The 17,624-nt window shown below is 41.0% G+C and overlaps 1 protein-coding gene and 1 non-coding gene across 2 annotated transcripts; one reads left to right on the plus strand and one right to left on the minus strand.

Moving 5' to 3' along the window:
* Nucleotides 1-762: 762 nt before the first annotated feature.
* Nucleotides 763-1,520, minus strand: LOC145167088 (E3 ubiquitin-protein ligase MPSR1-like). Its single transcript, XM_079086178.1, has one exon. It carries the CDS (start codon nt 1,416-1,418, stop codon nt 870-872), a length of 549 nt encoding a protein of 182 aa, XP_078942304.1. The 5' UTR covers nt 1,419-1,520; the 3' UTR covers nt 763-869.
* Nucleotides 1,521-16,083: 14,563 nt separating this feature from the next.
* On the plus strand, nt 16,084-16,190 carry LOC145168228 (small nucleolar RNA R71). The gene has a single exon (XR_013741798.1). It is a non-coding gene; the product is annotated as a small nucleolar RNA R71 (small nucleolar RNA).
* Nucleotides 16,191-17,624: the final 1,434 nt, after the last annotated feature.

Raw genomic sequence — 17,624 nt, forward strand, 5'->3', positions numbered from 1 at the left:
ATGTGCAGGTTTAGAGTTTCAGTGTTCTTCATATGTAATGTAGAGAGAGAGAATGAATGGGGTGGGGGATAAACACTCAATATTTTTTTATTAGTTATTGTCATATAAAAAATGGAAAAAGAAATTAATAAAAATAAGAAAAAAAACTGAAAAATAAAAAATAGGGCAAAATTGTCATTTGAAAAAAGTTCAAATCAAATTGAACCAAAATCGCAACAAAATGAAAAGTTTCGACCTATGATGCTAGTGAAAACATTTTTGGACCAATGTGACAATTTTGAGTTAACCAAGGGACCATTTGTGCAGTTTAGCCTTCCTTTTATTCATCAATATTTTACAAATTTAATTAGGACTTAGACTTGAGTGATTGAAATTTTTTATTATTTCAAAGGTCCAAATTTTTCGCGAGCAAACATTATTAACGAGTAAGATATGTTTACAACTCCAACAATTTACAATGAATGAACTTTTAGTAACTTAATAGTCTCTCCAACCAATTTGTGGTGCTTGTAAAAACCAAAAAAGTCTCCACGACTCCATCCCATATAAGACGCTTACTTTCTCGTGGAAGATTTGGTAAAAACCGAACTAAGATATCTACTATCACAAAATAACTCTCTATTGTTAAAAAAAAAAAAAAGTAACAAATCCATTTTTTTTGTAAAAAAAATCATCCATAGAATTATTTTAGTTTACGCGCAAATCTTTTTTGGAGATTGCTTAATTGACCTTTCAACAATAAAAAAACACGTACGATGAAAATTTCAAAATCGAACTAATCAGTTTTAGCGAATTAAATAAAAACCAAACTTGATGCATTTTATACAAAATTCCTTAATGGAGAAAAAAGAATTAAAAAATATAAAAATCTAATCAATATCCATATAGTCTGTTGATGACCCACTACCCTCTACTGAATCCGAAGAATTCCGACCCGATTCACTCACCGGAGTCCGACGCGCTACGGTGATCATCACTCGCCACCACTCACCATCACCACCGTCTCTCCGCTCCTTCTCCTCTTCATCCACCGGCATCTCGTATCTACAAACCGGGCACGACCCATGGATACCTAACCACTTCATAATACAATCCGAATGATACCGATGCCTACACGGCAATTCCTTCGCTTCTCCGGCAACACCACTGTAATCCGTCAAACATATCGCACAATCTTCTTCCTCCGTCGCTGTAACCGTCGGGATGGCCTCTATTGCCGCTTTCGACGCCGGTAATGGCCCGTCTTTCACGAGACTTCCGGCGTGAGTAGCGTAAACCGTAAAGACGATCGCTTCTGCTTCTGCTTCTTCTCCGTCGTGATCCTGTGATGGAGGAGCGGCGGCAACGGCAGTTCTGACAAATGATGTGATGAAATCGCGAATTGACTGATCAAAGTCCTGCTCCGAAGACGACGACATGATCTGGGGTTGATTTGATTAGCTTTCAGATGAAGCAAATTTAAAAAAAATCGAGGGTTATTGTGATTTTGGAAGCTTGATTTATATGTAGAGGATTAAAGGGACGACTAGAAGGTTCTGAATGTCGGCGATTAAAACTCATCGTCGGTCATTGCTCACGTCATAATTTGGGAGTCGGAAGGACATAATTTACAGAATAACCCCTTTTACTATTATTATATTGATAATAGCCCCCTTAAAGTTTGGTAATTGACCTATGAGCACCTCGGAAACTTGAAAGGGTTCACAAATCACTACTCCTTTTTAGGATTTACTTATCGGGACATTTATTAAAGAAAATGTACAACATACTTGTATTATTTTATTATCAAGGAATGTTATTGGAAGGTAACCATGGAAAATATTCATTTTAGAATTTCACATAAGGTTTGTTAATAACTAACGTCAACTTACATTTTTTGATTAATTTATGTCAAACAATTTGTTACATGATAATTTCGAATTATAAAATGTTTTTGGGGAAGTGGATACCACGTGTTTCACAAAGTTTATTATTTAAAACATCAAAACGTTTTACATTTGTATCGATTCTTGGGATACTTCAAGATTTTCTATGATTATTTAAAGAGAAAATGTAATTATGCAAATTAAAATAATAATAATAAATAAATTTGTATCATTTCTATCGATTGTGTCAAAATATTTTTACAAAATAATAATAATAATAATAATAATAATAATAATAATAATGAATCCCTTTTTTTCTTTTTAACATTTTGGTCATTATGTAAAAGTAAAATGATTAATATATTTTTTAGTTATGTTCTGTAAATATTATTTTGTTATTTGTTTCAGTGGTGTGTGTTTGGGTGTGTGACTGTTGGAAAAAATAAAATTTACTATTTTTTTTACGGAAACCTTATAACGGTCTAACTTTGTTTTAATTCAATTTTTTAAAATAAGAAAAGATGACGGTTATCGTCTCCAGAAAGATACAAATAGTGGAAATTCGTCTTTTTCTGAATGTTGTTATTAAAATCTTTATATTCAATGGGGAATATTATCCCACCATAATGAATAGAACTTAAGAATATTCATTCTAAAGATTTGCAATCTAATGACTTACACAAAAAGTCAAATACATGAGGTGGATCTCTGATGAGAAGAAAAACCAATACATGATATGGAGCTTGGAGGGAAAAAACACGAGGTGCTTACCAATGAATGCAAACCTTGTTAGAATATGATGATCCGAAACACAAAATAGAAGCAGTTAAAAAAACGTTGACATCATATAACACCATGGATCCATAATTATTGATTTCAAACCACAAATTACATTATAAGAGGAGATGATTATGCGCTATAAACCTTGTTTTAGATGTTATTGATAATCCAAAGTAGAATTCAACTAAAGAAAATTTATGAAATAACCAAAATTGAGGGGGTGTTTTAAGCATTTAACCATGAAAATGTGAGTATTGGAAAATGACCACGAGATCTCCAATGGGGGCTCTGCGGATCCCTTTAACCCTCTGCGGAAAGATAAATAGTACCGAGGAAATGACATGGCATCACTAAAAGACAAAAAATATGGTGGGTATCATGGTTCCGTAGAGGTGGCTCTGCGGATCCATTTAACCCTCTGCGGATCGTTAATATTCACAGCGGATCGTTCGAATAAGGGGTAAAATCAGAAAATTGTCAAAACAAATCCATTCCTAATACCCTAACTGCGGAAGCTTGCTACAAAAAAGGAAGGAGGTGAATCGAACACGTTGAATCGATCATTCCGATGGTGTGTCGATCGCGAATTGTGGAATAACTACACTCGGATGTGTTATTCGATGGCTATGGAACACATGTAAGTTTTTTTCCTCATTTTGGAATTGTATGAAACTGTAATTGCCCGATTTCTGAATTAATTATAGTTTGTTAGGGTGTATGTGCCATGAAAGTCTTTTTTCCTCCGAAGAACAGATCCGCAGAGTTGTATGGCTGAAGAACAGATATGCGGAGGAGCCTTCTGCGGATCGACGTTCATCTCTGCAAAATTCTTAAAAAAAATTATATGCAGAATTCGGTATTATTTATTTATTTTTTCGATTTTGAGTTACTCCTTTAAAATGCGAAATAGTTATAAAATTTATAAGAGAATATTTGTTATCTTTAGGAAGAAGGGCATTTCAGTCTTATTTTTTTAAATTTTGCCATATATGTGTTATCTTGCATGGATGGCCTGCAAAATTAACTGTAACGACGTGAAAATTTAAAACAATTTTTCATTTTTCAAACATAACATATCTCATATAAATCATTTCAAACTCAAGTGTATCAATGTTATCACGGTAAAACATATCCAAGAATCTCAAATACAAAATCCTCTATCAGTGTGTACAAATCATGTCGGCGCCTTCCCGTGATCCTCGCTAGTACCTGAAACACATATCACATAACACGGTAAGCATAAATGCTTAGTGAGTTCCCCAATATACCACATACAACACATAAGCCACTCGAGGCTATAACTCGGTAAGACCCTCCGGTCAATGTGTCTCAGCGGGACCCTCCGGTCAATCCCGTAGCTCGTTGGACCCTCTGGTCCGGTGTAGCTCGTTGCACCCTCCGGTCCGATCTGGTTGAGGACCCTCTGGCCTCGTAAGTCGTTGGACCCTCCGATCCGGTCTAATATCACATAGCATACATACATCACAAATACATAATCTCAAGCAAGCACATAACATATAAGACCCTCCGGTCTGAACATAGATACCACTCTAGGTAATGTATAGTGAGAAGACTCACCTGACAAGCAGCAAGTAAAGACCTCGCTCCCGAATCTCGAACTAGCCTCCGCCTAACACAATGGATAAATATCTCTAAGTAATACTCTAATCACAACTCTAATCGCCGACGGCTATTCTTCCTCTCTTTAACTCTTTGAAGTGGATAAAAGACCATTTTACCCCTCCATGGTCTCTATTACTCATGTTGACCAAAGCCCCAAAGTCAACAGAAGTCAAACTCGAGTCAACAGTCCATGTTTGACCCGACTCGCCGAGTGCACCCTTGTGACTCGTCGAGTCCACTTATTCCCTCAGAAGTCTCGTGAAAGTCCAGCTCAGCTCGTCGAGTTGACCCCCAACTCGTCGAGCTATTGCATGATTCAGCTCTTCGGGACAAACCCTAACCAACTCGTCGAGTCGGCTCATTGACTCGGCGAGTTCATTCAGACCAAATGTTCATTCAGACGATTTCAGTCAGATCTATCACTCCAAACACTAGATCTATCGTCTTAAGGCTCAATAATCACGTAAAGCTTCGATCTTTACGTTCATACATGAGGTTATTGCTCCAAAATGCTAATACATGCCTTTCATGAATGATTAAGCCCAAAAACCCTCATATGGATGAATAAAGCTGGGACATTTGAACTCTAAGGACTTCACAAGGTCCAGATCTGCGGTCTAGACTTCTTGATAACCCATGCTACCCAAGAACCTAACCAAAAATGACAAAAAAAAGCCCTAAATCTTCATAGATATGAGATCCAACTAAATAAATGAGAAAGGTGTGGGCTTTTTACCTTCCAGAGAAGCTCTTTGAGAAGAAATGCTAGATCCCACAGCCTCATCCCACTCCTTGCTTGAAGCTCACTCCTATTCTTCCAAAAAGGTCCATCAAAACACTTGATACAAGCTCAAGGACTCTCTCTTAGCTTCCATGGCCGCCTAGGGTTTCACACAGGAGAGTTGAACAGAAGATGAGCCGCAAATGAGGCTATAAGTGCCTTTAAATAGGTCACAGGCCCGAAAATTTAGGGTTTCCTTCACCAGCGCTGACTCGGCGAGTCGACTCACAGACTCGACGAGTCAGCTCATTAATCCTTGTCATCCAACGCGACCCTACTCGACGAGTTGAGGCACCAACTCGTCGAGTCGCCCATGAAACTCATTATAACAATAGAAATGATATACCCCGGAACCAGGATGTTACAATTCTCCCCCACTTAATTTGATTTCGCCCTCGAAATCGTTCTTCATCCACACATAGCTCGAACCTATAACTCGGAAAGCATCACTGAAAAGGGCCTCATACCCCACCAATGTCTTTTCTATGGACACCTGAATCCAATCAGGAACTCCCAAATCCGGAACAAAACCGATCCCCTCTGTCGCTAAGATACCCCCCCTTTCTGACCTCCCAAAAATCTGGAAGCTCTAGTGGCCTGGCCTGCCGCCAGACCGCCCACTCAAGATATCACTACGTTATTCACTCCTCGAATAACAATCCTGATAACTCACTGCCCCTCTAATTCTCCCCAGACATAATCCAACAATCAGCTACCGATCACTCATACCAACATAGTAACGATCCGAATCACGCCCCAAGAAACGGTAGGGTTCACATCCCACCAGGGCTCATCCACTGAACTGCTATCAGAACTCATCCGAACAATGAATTCTCAACACTCCGCCCTCAGACACAAAAGAATAACCATGCTCGCTCAGAAATGTCCTCAGACATCTAAAAATCATAAGCCTCAGCTTCATTCCTCATATCCCTTTTTAACACTGAATACCAGGTCTGATCTCGACCCAACAGTTGAACCTCCAAGGTTATCCAATGCATCATCCCAACTGTCTCAATGGTTTCCTTCTCACCATAACTATATCGACCCATTGTGACACACAAGTCACGAAGTTCACCTTACCCCAAGCGAATGCTACACTCCCAACTGAAGATCGACTCAACCCCGACCTCTGTCGTCTACTGCTCATAGTTCCATGCATCTCGCGGTACCTCCCGTACCCGAGTACTGACCCACACAGGTCTAAGACATCAGATGATAAACAATACCCCTCAAGATGGAACCCACCTCAGAATCCAGAATCTCATCTCGCCTACCCAACGCACCACCAGAGCCAAACTCAAACTCGACAGTTTGGTCTGACCTAGAGTTGGAACCACTCGACCCAACGAAGCACTCAACTCATGACTCATGACCCGCAACCCGCGCGTATACCACTTCTCCACTTCCCTTGGGTTGCAACAACCACAACTCAATTCAGAGTATAACGATTCCTGGAAAATATGGAGACCCCAGTCTCGCCCCTGGTTCGACCACCAGGCTCCCAAAAACTCAAATATTAGGGCTACCCAAGCCTAAAACTCTTATGCGTCTTGCTTTGACCAGAGAGTACTCATCACAAGACCCTCTCGCTGGCTAGTGAGTATTACGGCTCCCCGCAGCATCACAACAATCTCCCGCTAACTAGTGAGTACTACGGCTCCCCGCAGCATCACAACAACCTTTCATTGACTAGTGAGTACTACGGCTCCCCGCAACATCACAACACCCTCTCACTGACTAGTGAGTACTACGGCTCCCCGCAGCATCACAACAACCTCTCACTGACTAATGAGTACTACGGCTCCCCGCAGCATCACAACAACCTCTCACTGACTAATGAGTACTACGGCTCCCCGCAGCATCACAACAACCTCTCACTGACTAGTGAGTACTACGGCTCCCCGCAGCATCACAACAACCTCTCACTGACTAGTGAGTACTACGGCTCCCCGCAACATCACAACAACCTCTCACTGACTAGTTGGCGAATACTACGGCTCCCCGTAGTATCACCACACCCCTTTGCTAACTCATGGATGTTGCAGCTCCCTGTAGCCTTACAACACTTTCTCTTACCACCCACGGTCTCATCCTCAAGTCGACGCCACACACTGCATCCATTAACCCACGTTCCACGGTCCAACATGGATAGATGCACACATACCCATCCAAAATAAGCATCACTACTCCTGACGGCAACTGACATGACAAACTCCTTTTCTCACTGCAATCCTCATTCTTAAATAATCTCGTTTAACATCAATTAGCCGAAGTGCTCCCACTGGAACCATATATACTTGCTACACCACTTACCAGTTCTCAACTCAGAACTCAAAATAATCTAGAAATAAGGACATCATACCCGGATACCTCGGTACATCAACACAGAATCTCACGATGTTTTTCCCAATCCACTGATCTCATACTCACGACAACATACTTGGATACCGCATTGCTCTTTCAGAATCTCTCAACCGATCTTCCTCTCACACCACTTGTAACCTCAGGGCATTCCATCTCCCAATTTGAAACACCGAGGCATCATCAATGGCTCAGAACATGTTGACGAAAACCCGAAACTTCCCCCTCTACTGGTCACTACCCATACATAACTACTCATATTGACCCTGAAATTGGTTGACAAATCAACTGTTGCCCTTCCAGGGGTATAGATTAAAATCTATACCTCCACTTGCAAATCTCAGCTATTGCATCCGCAATCCTACGACCCGATCGCACTCGAACTCGACATATGCTAACCCCGAAAATCACAGGCCACAGTGGATTTTCCAATCCACTCATCCTTTCTTAAACACAAACTCATACATCTTCCCGTCTGGCACCTCGCCTCATCCTCGGGCTCATGCGTCTGCACCGCAAATTCCCATAACCATTTCTCTGACCGCACATGAATGGATCATTGGTCCCCTAACTGGAAAACCAGTTCTCCCCCACTCAGGGTTCGAACAATCACCAATTGGCACATCCACAACCTACTCAGAAGATTGTCTCACCAGTCATGAAACACTTGACTCTTAAAAGTATTACACAATCATCCCAGGGCCTTCCCAAAGGGAACCAAACACTCCCCAAGTTTCCCGTCCTTGGCAAAATCTTGGAATCCTCCCCACATGACTGCATCTAGTCACCTTGAAGACTCAGACTGACACACCGCCAGAAACCCCACTGTTCCGAATCCAATCTGTCTCTAATCCGGAAATATTGCCCTATCACGCACTTCGACTCTAACTCCTCGACCCGCCTCCCAAATCGGGAATAATCATAAAAGCACAGACCTCATTCTCATTGTCGATACACAATGTAGACCACGAGGGCCACTGCCCCGATATACTCCTTTTTAACCACCAGAAACTACTAATAAAAGCACCTTTTCCCCACAAGGCACCTCTTTGTTCTCATCCGTCTTAGTCCCACTAATGACTCTCTCCTGGTATAAGAATACCTCGCAACCAACATACTGCCCAGATATTCTGGTGAAAAGGTCACCATGCTTGCTACCCCACAGGGTTTACCTTCAATTCTGAACCAGAAACTCAGTATCTCTCCTGCTTCCCGCAGAAAACTGAAATAGCACCACTCAGGTCACAGAAAGTGACATCTCCACTATCGGCCGGTAGCTCAGCCCAGACCGTATTCTCCCATAACGCACCATCCCTATTCATCCCTGAGTCTTGCGACTCCAACTGGCATCTCACCAACAATCCCTCGGAGCTAACTCGATTTCCCTCTCAAGGGATGCTCCACTAAAATTAGTTCATCATGCCCTCTGGTCCCATACTCTTTCACATCTGATCTCCGTCTAGACAATCACCACGGAATAACCGGTAAAACCAGAAACACTAACCGCCACGTGTCATGGTACTCAAACCATGTGACCACCTCTCGATCTGCAATGAATCATGGTACCTGAACCATGTTATCTCCTCTTAATCTGCTACGAATCATGGTACTCGAACCATGACATCACCTCTCGATCTGCTACCTAGATCCTCCAGAATACTCCCTGCATCGAGTATGGGTCCTCTGCTTTCAGTAGTACGGGCCCATACTACCTGCCACATTTACCCATACTCTCTACACGGACCATCCCAGAGTCCCTAAGTAGCTGCTCAACCTTCTCGATCACCAATCCCAACATGCGTGCTCGCTTCCCAGCAAAATGCTCTACCCTGTCAGCGTATTCATCTGACTAAGGTCACTTCCTAGGCTCTTCCTAGGTTCTAACACTTCTCCGCCATCAGCTGCTGAGAAACTCCTTATAATGCCAGTCATCTACCTCCTGAATATCGTCACATGCACTTGGTAGCTAACTCCCATCATCGGGAGTTCAACAAAGCATGAAGCAAGCAGCATTCGGGCATCGAATAAGCACGTAAAACCCACTCTAGGTGATAACTCCACTTGCTCTACTCATACCCAAAAGATATCACCGAACTCAGCAACTCTACCCCTCGTGGGTATCTAACTACTCTCTCAATAGGCTCCACAAATGCTCATCTAGGTATCTCTCCTAGATTACTCCTCTACTCAAATCCCTCTCTAAAAGGATTCCTGCTGGATACTCTTACTCAGCACATACTTGAACGCACATCACAGATAACAGCAACTCCTAGGCTAAGGCATCACAAATCAGGCCACTCTAGTCCTAAAATATGAAATACCTAGCCTATCTCTAGCATGCATAATATCTCATAATATCTCGTAACACATAATGTAAGGGTATTTTGGGAAATCACCGTTTGGGCGCTGGCTGATCGTACACACTGCTCCGTTCTGCTTTTCTCAAAATATTTTACTCTTTTAGAAAAATTGTTTCTTTTATGAATTTTTTTTTCTTAAATCCTCAGTTTGAGTTCAGATACACCCGAAGGTGCATCCGAATCCCTCAAACCAAGGCTCTGATACCAACTTGTAACGACATGAAAATTTAAAACAATTTTTCATTTTTCAAACATAACATATCTCATATAAATCATTTCAAACTCAAGTGTATCAAATGTTATCACGGTAAAACATATCCCAGAATCTCAAATACAAAATCCTCTATCAGTGTGTACAAATCATGCTGGCGCCTTCCCGCGATCCTCGCTAGTACCTGAAACATATATCACATAACACGGTAAGCATAAATGCTTAGCGAGTTCCCCAATATACCACATACAACACATAAGCCACTCGAGGCTATAACTCGGTAAGACCCTCCGGTCAATGTGTCTCAGCGAATCCCTCCAGTCCCGTAGCTCGTTGGACCCTCCGGTCCGATCTGGTTGAGGACCCTCTGGCCTCGTAAGTTGTTGGACCCTTCGGTCCGGTCTAATATCACATAGCATACATACATCACAAACACATAATCTCAAGCAAGCACATAACATATAAGACCCTCCGGTCTGAACATAGATACCACTCTAGGTAATGTATAGTGAGAAGACTCACCTGACAAGCAGCAAGTAAAGACCTCTGATATTTGATCTTTGATTTTTTTGAATTCACCACCTTTTTATGTAACTTTCGTATCTTCAACTTTGAGACTTCAGAATTTTGATCTTTGATCTTCATACTTTGATACTTTTATGCTCCAAAATTCTTCAATTTCTTTACTTTTGGTAATTTCTCTCTTCTCTTTTTTTTACATGTATCTCACTTTTTTATATCACTCAAAAACCTACATGCTTAAGCAGGGGCGCTTAGCTTCAACCTTTATTGGTTAAGACATAGCTTCCTGGATACATTTCAAGTTTAGGCTGCTAAACATATTGCATCCCTCAAACTAAGCGAGGTTGTGTTTTTGTCCCATGATTTCACTAGAATAAAGGAGGCCACAAATGCACTATAACGTATATCGGCTCAACTAAACATTTAAGCTCTTATCGGATCATCCCAATGCAACACTAGCGACTAAAGTTTAAATTATTATTACTAGAACTAATTAAATTATTGTTTCAAACCTATGAAAATTTTAAAATTTTAAAATTTCTAGCAATTTCTAACAATTTACTTTTTCGACCCCCTACCCCACACTTATTACATACAATGCCCTCATTGTATGCATAGACTAAAATTAAAAGCAATAAAAGGGAGAAAAAGGAACAGACTCCCCTGGGACAGAAGTGGCAAGATCGAACTCCAAACGTGTAGTTGACATGTGCATCTTGAATAGGGAACTTCATCTAAATAGGAACTTGGACTTGAACTCGCGAAAAATGTAAGTGAGCCAACAAGTGAAAAAGCAATGAATCGAAACTTCAATCTCCATAAGAATGGTGTAAGTCTTCAAAATGTATACAATAATGTATAGTAGAGGAAATGGCCAGAATGCTCGTCATAAAAACACCGAATTTTGTGAAAATGGGAAATTCACGACGTGAATAAGATAGGCTCACGACATTAGGTCGCAGGAATGCGGATTCAGAAATCCCTTGGAACCCAACTCATGACGTGAATAGTAGATGCTCGCGTCGTGAATACTGGGAAACTGAAACATGAAACTACCCATTCTTCTTATTACTTTTAGCATCCCACTCCAATTTCTAAATTGACAAAGATACTTCTGAGTGCAAAATTTCTATGACTCCTTGCTAATCTCATCCTCTCTCTCGACTCACCCCACACTTATTTTAATTGTGGGTCTCGACTCTTAACTCTAGACTCGTAACGACTCTTGACTAGACGATCACATCTCTTGACTCGACTTTACTCCCTTCCTAAGACTCCTTAGCAAGCTGTAGTTCAAACTTCCAAAAGAAATAAAAGTAACATAATAGTAATCAAACAAGTGTTTAACAATCCATACAATGTTTTCAACCCAACAAATCAAAACTAAACAAACGAAAAACTAAAAGCTAAAATAAAAACCAAACTAGCGATCAATCATCTTCCTCTTCATCCCGAGCTCCACTAGTGCCTATCCCATCTCCTCCTTGGCCTCGATACTCACTCATCCTAGGGCAAATTGGGTATTGATACCCCAGGTGAGGAGGCTGCTCCACATTGAAGTGCCGAACCATATTCTCCATAGTCCCTCCAATCCAGTTCACGCTCAAGGAAAGCTGGTCAAAATACCCTGTCATATCATCCCCAATATGTGATCCTACCATGGGTGCGGGTGTATGCACCGGATGCCCTCTCTCTCCTCTTCCTCTAACATTCCTTCTCATCGGCTTTGGTTGTGGTGCGGGTTGATCACCCTGCTGCTCACCACCATCCTCATCATCCGACCCCAAAATACCCCAATGAGTTCCATAATTTTGGACCACCCGCATGGTCTCCAAATAACCCATACTAAACTCGTGTCCATCCATGCAAGTCATGGAATGAATGATACCAGGAACAAGCAACCCATATGATCGGGCCAAACGGGTAATGAACTGCCCTCCACAAATAGGGCTCCCGGGGCGAGAACTGGCAGCAGAGTCCGCCAGGAAGCGTGCCAAAAAGTAGGGAATGTTGCAACACACTCCCGGCTGCAATATGCACCATAAAAAGAATAAATTCTGCTTGGTTACCTTGTCCCCATGCCTTCTGTGATTGATGGAGAAAGTGATGAAGCGATGTAGTACTCGGTGGATAGGAGATCGAATGCTACTTTCGGGGGATACTCCGGAATTGAATATCCCGGATGCAATAGAATGCCAAAAATCAAATCCTGTGACACCATCCGCATAACCTCTAGTTGCTTCCCTCAAAAACATTCCAAATTCAGGACTCATCGCCTCTTGGTGATCATATATACCAACCCTCCAAGAAAATTCCATGAGGCTACATTCCCGATACTCACCCCCGAGACGAAAGACCAGTGCTTGCGGATAATATGGATCTTGGACATTCTCATGGAATGTCACTATGGCGAAAAACTCCACACACAACTCCTTATAGACCCGCTCTTGGACACGGAAAATATTGAGCCATCCCGAGCAAGTGAATGAAAAACCATCTCCAATAAAAACTTTAGTAAGAAACGGGGACAACCTATCCATAAGCCCGACCTCCCTCAAACGTGCCCATTCAATAGTGTGTGCAACAGCAATCTCCCGGTTGTACAACCATCCTAGCCGGTTGTTCCAACGCGTATATATATCCCGTGACATATTCGTTGGAAAGACGTAAAACGGGTGGAGACTAGAAACCCCAGTTGGAACTTCTCTTTTGGGACCCATTCCTGTAAAAACAAACAGCAAACACAACCAAAAGAAATAACCCAACAGATTAGAAATAAAAGAAACATGAAACTGTCCAGTCCAGAATTCACGTCGTGAATTCCTAGGAATTCACGTCGTGAGTTCGTCATCGCAAACTGAAACTGTCAATTTTCTGTAGAAATCGGGCCAATACAATGCTTGGGGTTTACTCCTATGCTAATTTCAACCACAAATCATCAACATTCCAAGGCTATTACGGGATTTTTAGGGAACATTTTCAACATTTCAACTAATTACAAACCCTAACCCTAAGTTTCAACTATTAAAGAAGAATTAGACATGAGAATAAAGAAGTATTACCTTAGATCGAAAGATTACGTAAGCAAAAACGAAAATGGATTGTATGTCGGCCGAAATCGGAGCAAAGGGGGGACCAGTCTTCTCTTTCACTTCGTGGGGAATAAAGAATGATTTGGTCAAAGAGGGTTATGTGTTCTTTATTCTGTGGTCCCGTGTTTGTTACTGTTCACGTCGTGAATCTCTAAGGATTCACGTCGTGAGTCCTGTCTAGTAATAAAATTTTTATTAATCCTAAATTTTGTATTATATTCCATAAATTTTACCACTTCATTTTTAGGACCCCACACTAAGTGTTTAATTATGAATAAAGTAAGTTGGATGATATGATCGATGTTTCTAAAACTAAAAATGCTAAAACTAAAAAGAAAAAGAATGAAAACGCAAACCAAACTCGGGTTGCCTCCCCAGAAGCGCTTCTTTTTGAGGAGTCTTGAGCTGGACTCCGTGCATCCTACGTTGAATCTTCAGATGAGTCCACCACCAGGATCTTCTGCTCCTTGAAACGCCTCTTGTAAGCTTGCACTCGACGAATATACGCCTTTTTAGAATTCTCCTTTTTAGCCTTGACTTCGTTTCCATCGAGCTTGCGTTTGATCCCTTGAGTCTTCAATTTTTCATCATTTTTAAGCTTCATAATATCCTCCTCCTCCTTCACCACTGGGCTAGTCACCTTTGATGTAACCTCCTCTTCATCACTAGACACATCATCACTTTCCTTACTCTCCCAAGATATTGGTGTTTTATAAGCAAATACCTCGAATACAAGTGGAACAGAAGCTCTTGGCTTGGTGCGGTTGATTTGCTGAATTGTTTTAATTTCTTCTTCCATAAGTGTCTCCAATTCTGCAAGCTCATTATCATCCTCAATATTGCACACTTCACCTTGAACATCATATCCTTGGAAACCATCTTGTAGTCCATAAGTTTCTTCTTTATCACCAACCCTCAACTTGCTCTTGGATTCTCGAATATCGACAAGAGCTCGAGCAGTATTTAGTAGAGGACGACCAAGAATAATGGGAACATTAGCATCTTCTTTCATATCCATCACTACAAAGTCAACTGGGAAAACGAATTTCCCAATTTTTACAAGGATGTCTTCTACTATCCCTCTTGGGTGAGTCACTAAACGGTTTGCCATGTGGATTGTCATCTTTGTAGACTTCATCTTCTGAATATTTAACTTCTGGTAAAATGAAAAAGGCATCAAATTAATGCTAGCCCCAGAATCGGCTAAAGCATATGTCTTCAAATTATTACCAAACTCACATGGAAGAGTGAGGCGTCCAGGATCTCCCATCTTCTTAGGTATCTCTCCCAATACGGCCCTTGAGCTTTGTTCACTTAGAATGATCTTGGAATTCTTCCTTAATTCTTGACGAGTGTCTATTAAGTCTTGGAGGAACTTCGCGTATTCGGGAATTTTGGAAAGCGAATCAATGAAAGGAGTATTAATAGGAATACCATTTATTTGTTGAATAAACTCCAAATGTTCCCTTTCCAGTGGGCTAAGATGTGCTCGAGACGGGAATGGCAAAGGTGGTTTATAAGCTGGAACAGATACGATTTTTTTCTGTTCAGACCGGCCCACGACGTGAGCATAGCGGGCTCACGACGTGAATCTGGCGTTTCAGCAGATTCTTTGTTTTCGAGTTTTGTCTTCTTAGGCTTTGGTTCAGATGGCTTTGGCTCCACTTCTAAAGCTTCTAGGAATTCAGAAATCGCCTCTTCTTCAGTATCAATGGCCATGACGTGAGATTGGGTATTCTTTTCAGGAATTTGTGGAGACAATCTTTTATTTACCAAAGTAGTAAGTTGACCAAGTTGAACTTCAAGGTTATTGATGGAAGCTTGCTGACTTTTTAACAATGATTGTTGGTCAATCATCATAGCATGATGATTCTTCATCATAGTTCTTTGATCCTCTATTGCAGTATCAGTAGCATCATGCTTTTTTTCTGAAGCTTCCATAAACTTCATTAACATGGTCTCTAGATCAACTTTCTTTTCAGCTGGTGGTTGCTCTCTTTGGTAGAAGCCCCGGTCAGTTTGCCTAAATTTCTCTTCTTTTTGCTTCTTGTACTCATCATATGGCAGCCACTCTTTCTTTGGTTTCCTCCAGTCTTCATCATATTTGTCCCCACTTGAATAGCAAACTTGAGCTTTCTTGTTTCCATATTCATCCATATTACAATCTTTTGTCAAATGTGGGCCACTACATCTCTCGCAACTAACTCGAATTGCGTGAATTGATTGGTACATTTGGGTCAATCTCCTATCCGTAGTGTTAAGCATTGTCATCACAGCAGCAATCTCTTCAGTTTGTGCACCTCCACCGCCCTTTATTCCATCACGCCCTGGGTTATGATACTCACGAGAGTGCTTTGCAAATTCTTCAACTAACACCTTGATTTGATTTGGATTTTTTTTTGTAAGCGGTCCTTGCGAATCAAGAAGTTGACGTGTCATGACATTTACTCCATCGTAAAATATAGATACTTCTTGTTGGTTGTTGAGGTCGTGATGAGGACAACTCCTTAACAAGCCCTTGTAACGCTCCCATGCCTCATATAATGACTCCCTTGGTTGTTGCTCAAAGTTGGCTATCGCCGTCTTGAGTTTAGCGATCTTGGATGGTGGGCAAAACTGATCTAAAAACTGCTCACGCATTCGAGCCCAAGTAGTTATTGTGCCAGGTGGAAGTGCCTTCAACCAGTCTTTTGCAGCTCCTTTGAAAGTAACTGGTAGCATCCTCAACAAGACAGTATTTCTCTCAACATTTGGAACATTAAAGTAATCAGCAATGTCATTCACTTCATCTAAATGTTTGAAAGCATCTTCGTGATCTTTTCCATAGAATGGAATATCCTTGAGTGCAGTAAGGATGTGTCCCTTTAACTTGAATGTGACATTGGCAGGAATTGTAGGGTGTACTAAACCCGACCCCACATCATCTCGAATGCGCTTCTTGTAATCCCCCATGGCTATCTCATCAATGTTCGCCATTTCGTTCTCTGGCTCGTTCTCGGGTTCACTTGTATAAAGCCCAAATTATGTTTCTGATTCGTATTCGGACTCGTGTGGATTAGGAAATTGATCGAAGACTTCAAACTTGCTCTTTGAGGCTGAACTCGATTCTCCCGTTTTCTTTCCTGACTTCCTTGAAAAGGCTGATTTCAGTTCTTGTAAAGGCGACTTCTTATTATTCTTTTTGTGCAGCGTAGACTCTGGATCTTCAAGTGGTGGCACCAAAGGTGTGTTGGATCCTCTGGTCATGAACTCCTGCAAAACAATCAAAATAAAAATGTAAAACTGAACAAAAACTAAAAAAATTTCCTACAGACTAGCCACCACGTCGTGGTAAAGACTACCACCTCGTGTTGTCGCAGAAAAACTAACAGAAAAGAAAATCGCAAAAAAAAAAAAAAAAAAAACTTGATGAAGTTCCAGCTTTTGGCACGGCACCGTGCCAAAAAAACTGAACTCACGTCGTGAACTTAAGGTTCACGTCGTGAGCCTAGTACTGAAAAAAAAACTAAGCTAAAAAAAAGTAACTTTTTGCAGGTTTTACCCCACAAAAAGGATCAATCGACCTAAAATAAATAAATCAAACAAATCAAATAAGCCGTTCCCCGGCAACGGCGCCAAAAACTTGATGTGCACAAAAGTACCCACTAATTTTATTATTTATAACCTAACTAACTTAACTAACTAAAATGCACCTAGGCAGTGTACCTAGTCGAATTATAGAATAGTTGGGTAAGTCGGGTGTCGATCTCAGGGAACGATTTTGACTAATTAATTTATCTACTATTAAATTGACCTAATTTTAGAGCAAGAGGGGGTTTTATCTAATTTTGCAAGACCAGACGAACTTAAATCACAAAATCCAATCAAGTAATTAAAAACACTCATGTCTAGTTTGAATCCACTTCTTTATTTATGTTTAGCTAATAATTATGAATTATCAAAGTTGGTCACCAATTATTATGTAATTAGCAATTCAAATCCAAATTTACTAATCTTTTTACCAATTCATGAACTACCTTGTATGAT

The sequence above is a fragment of the Lactuca virosa genome, chromosome 3, assembly GCF_052849685.1.
Source record: "Lactuca virosa cultivar CGN04683 chromosome 3, Lactuca_virosa_CGN04683_v6, whole genome shotgun sequence".
Taxonomy (NCBI): domain Eukaryota; kingdom Viridiplantae; phylum Streptophyta; class Magnoliopsida; order Asterales; family Asteraceae; genus Lactuca; species Lactuca virosa.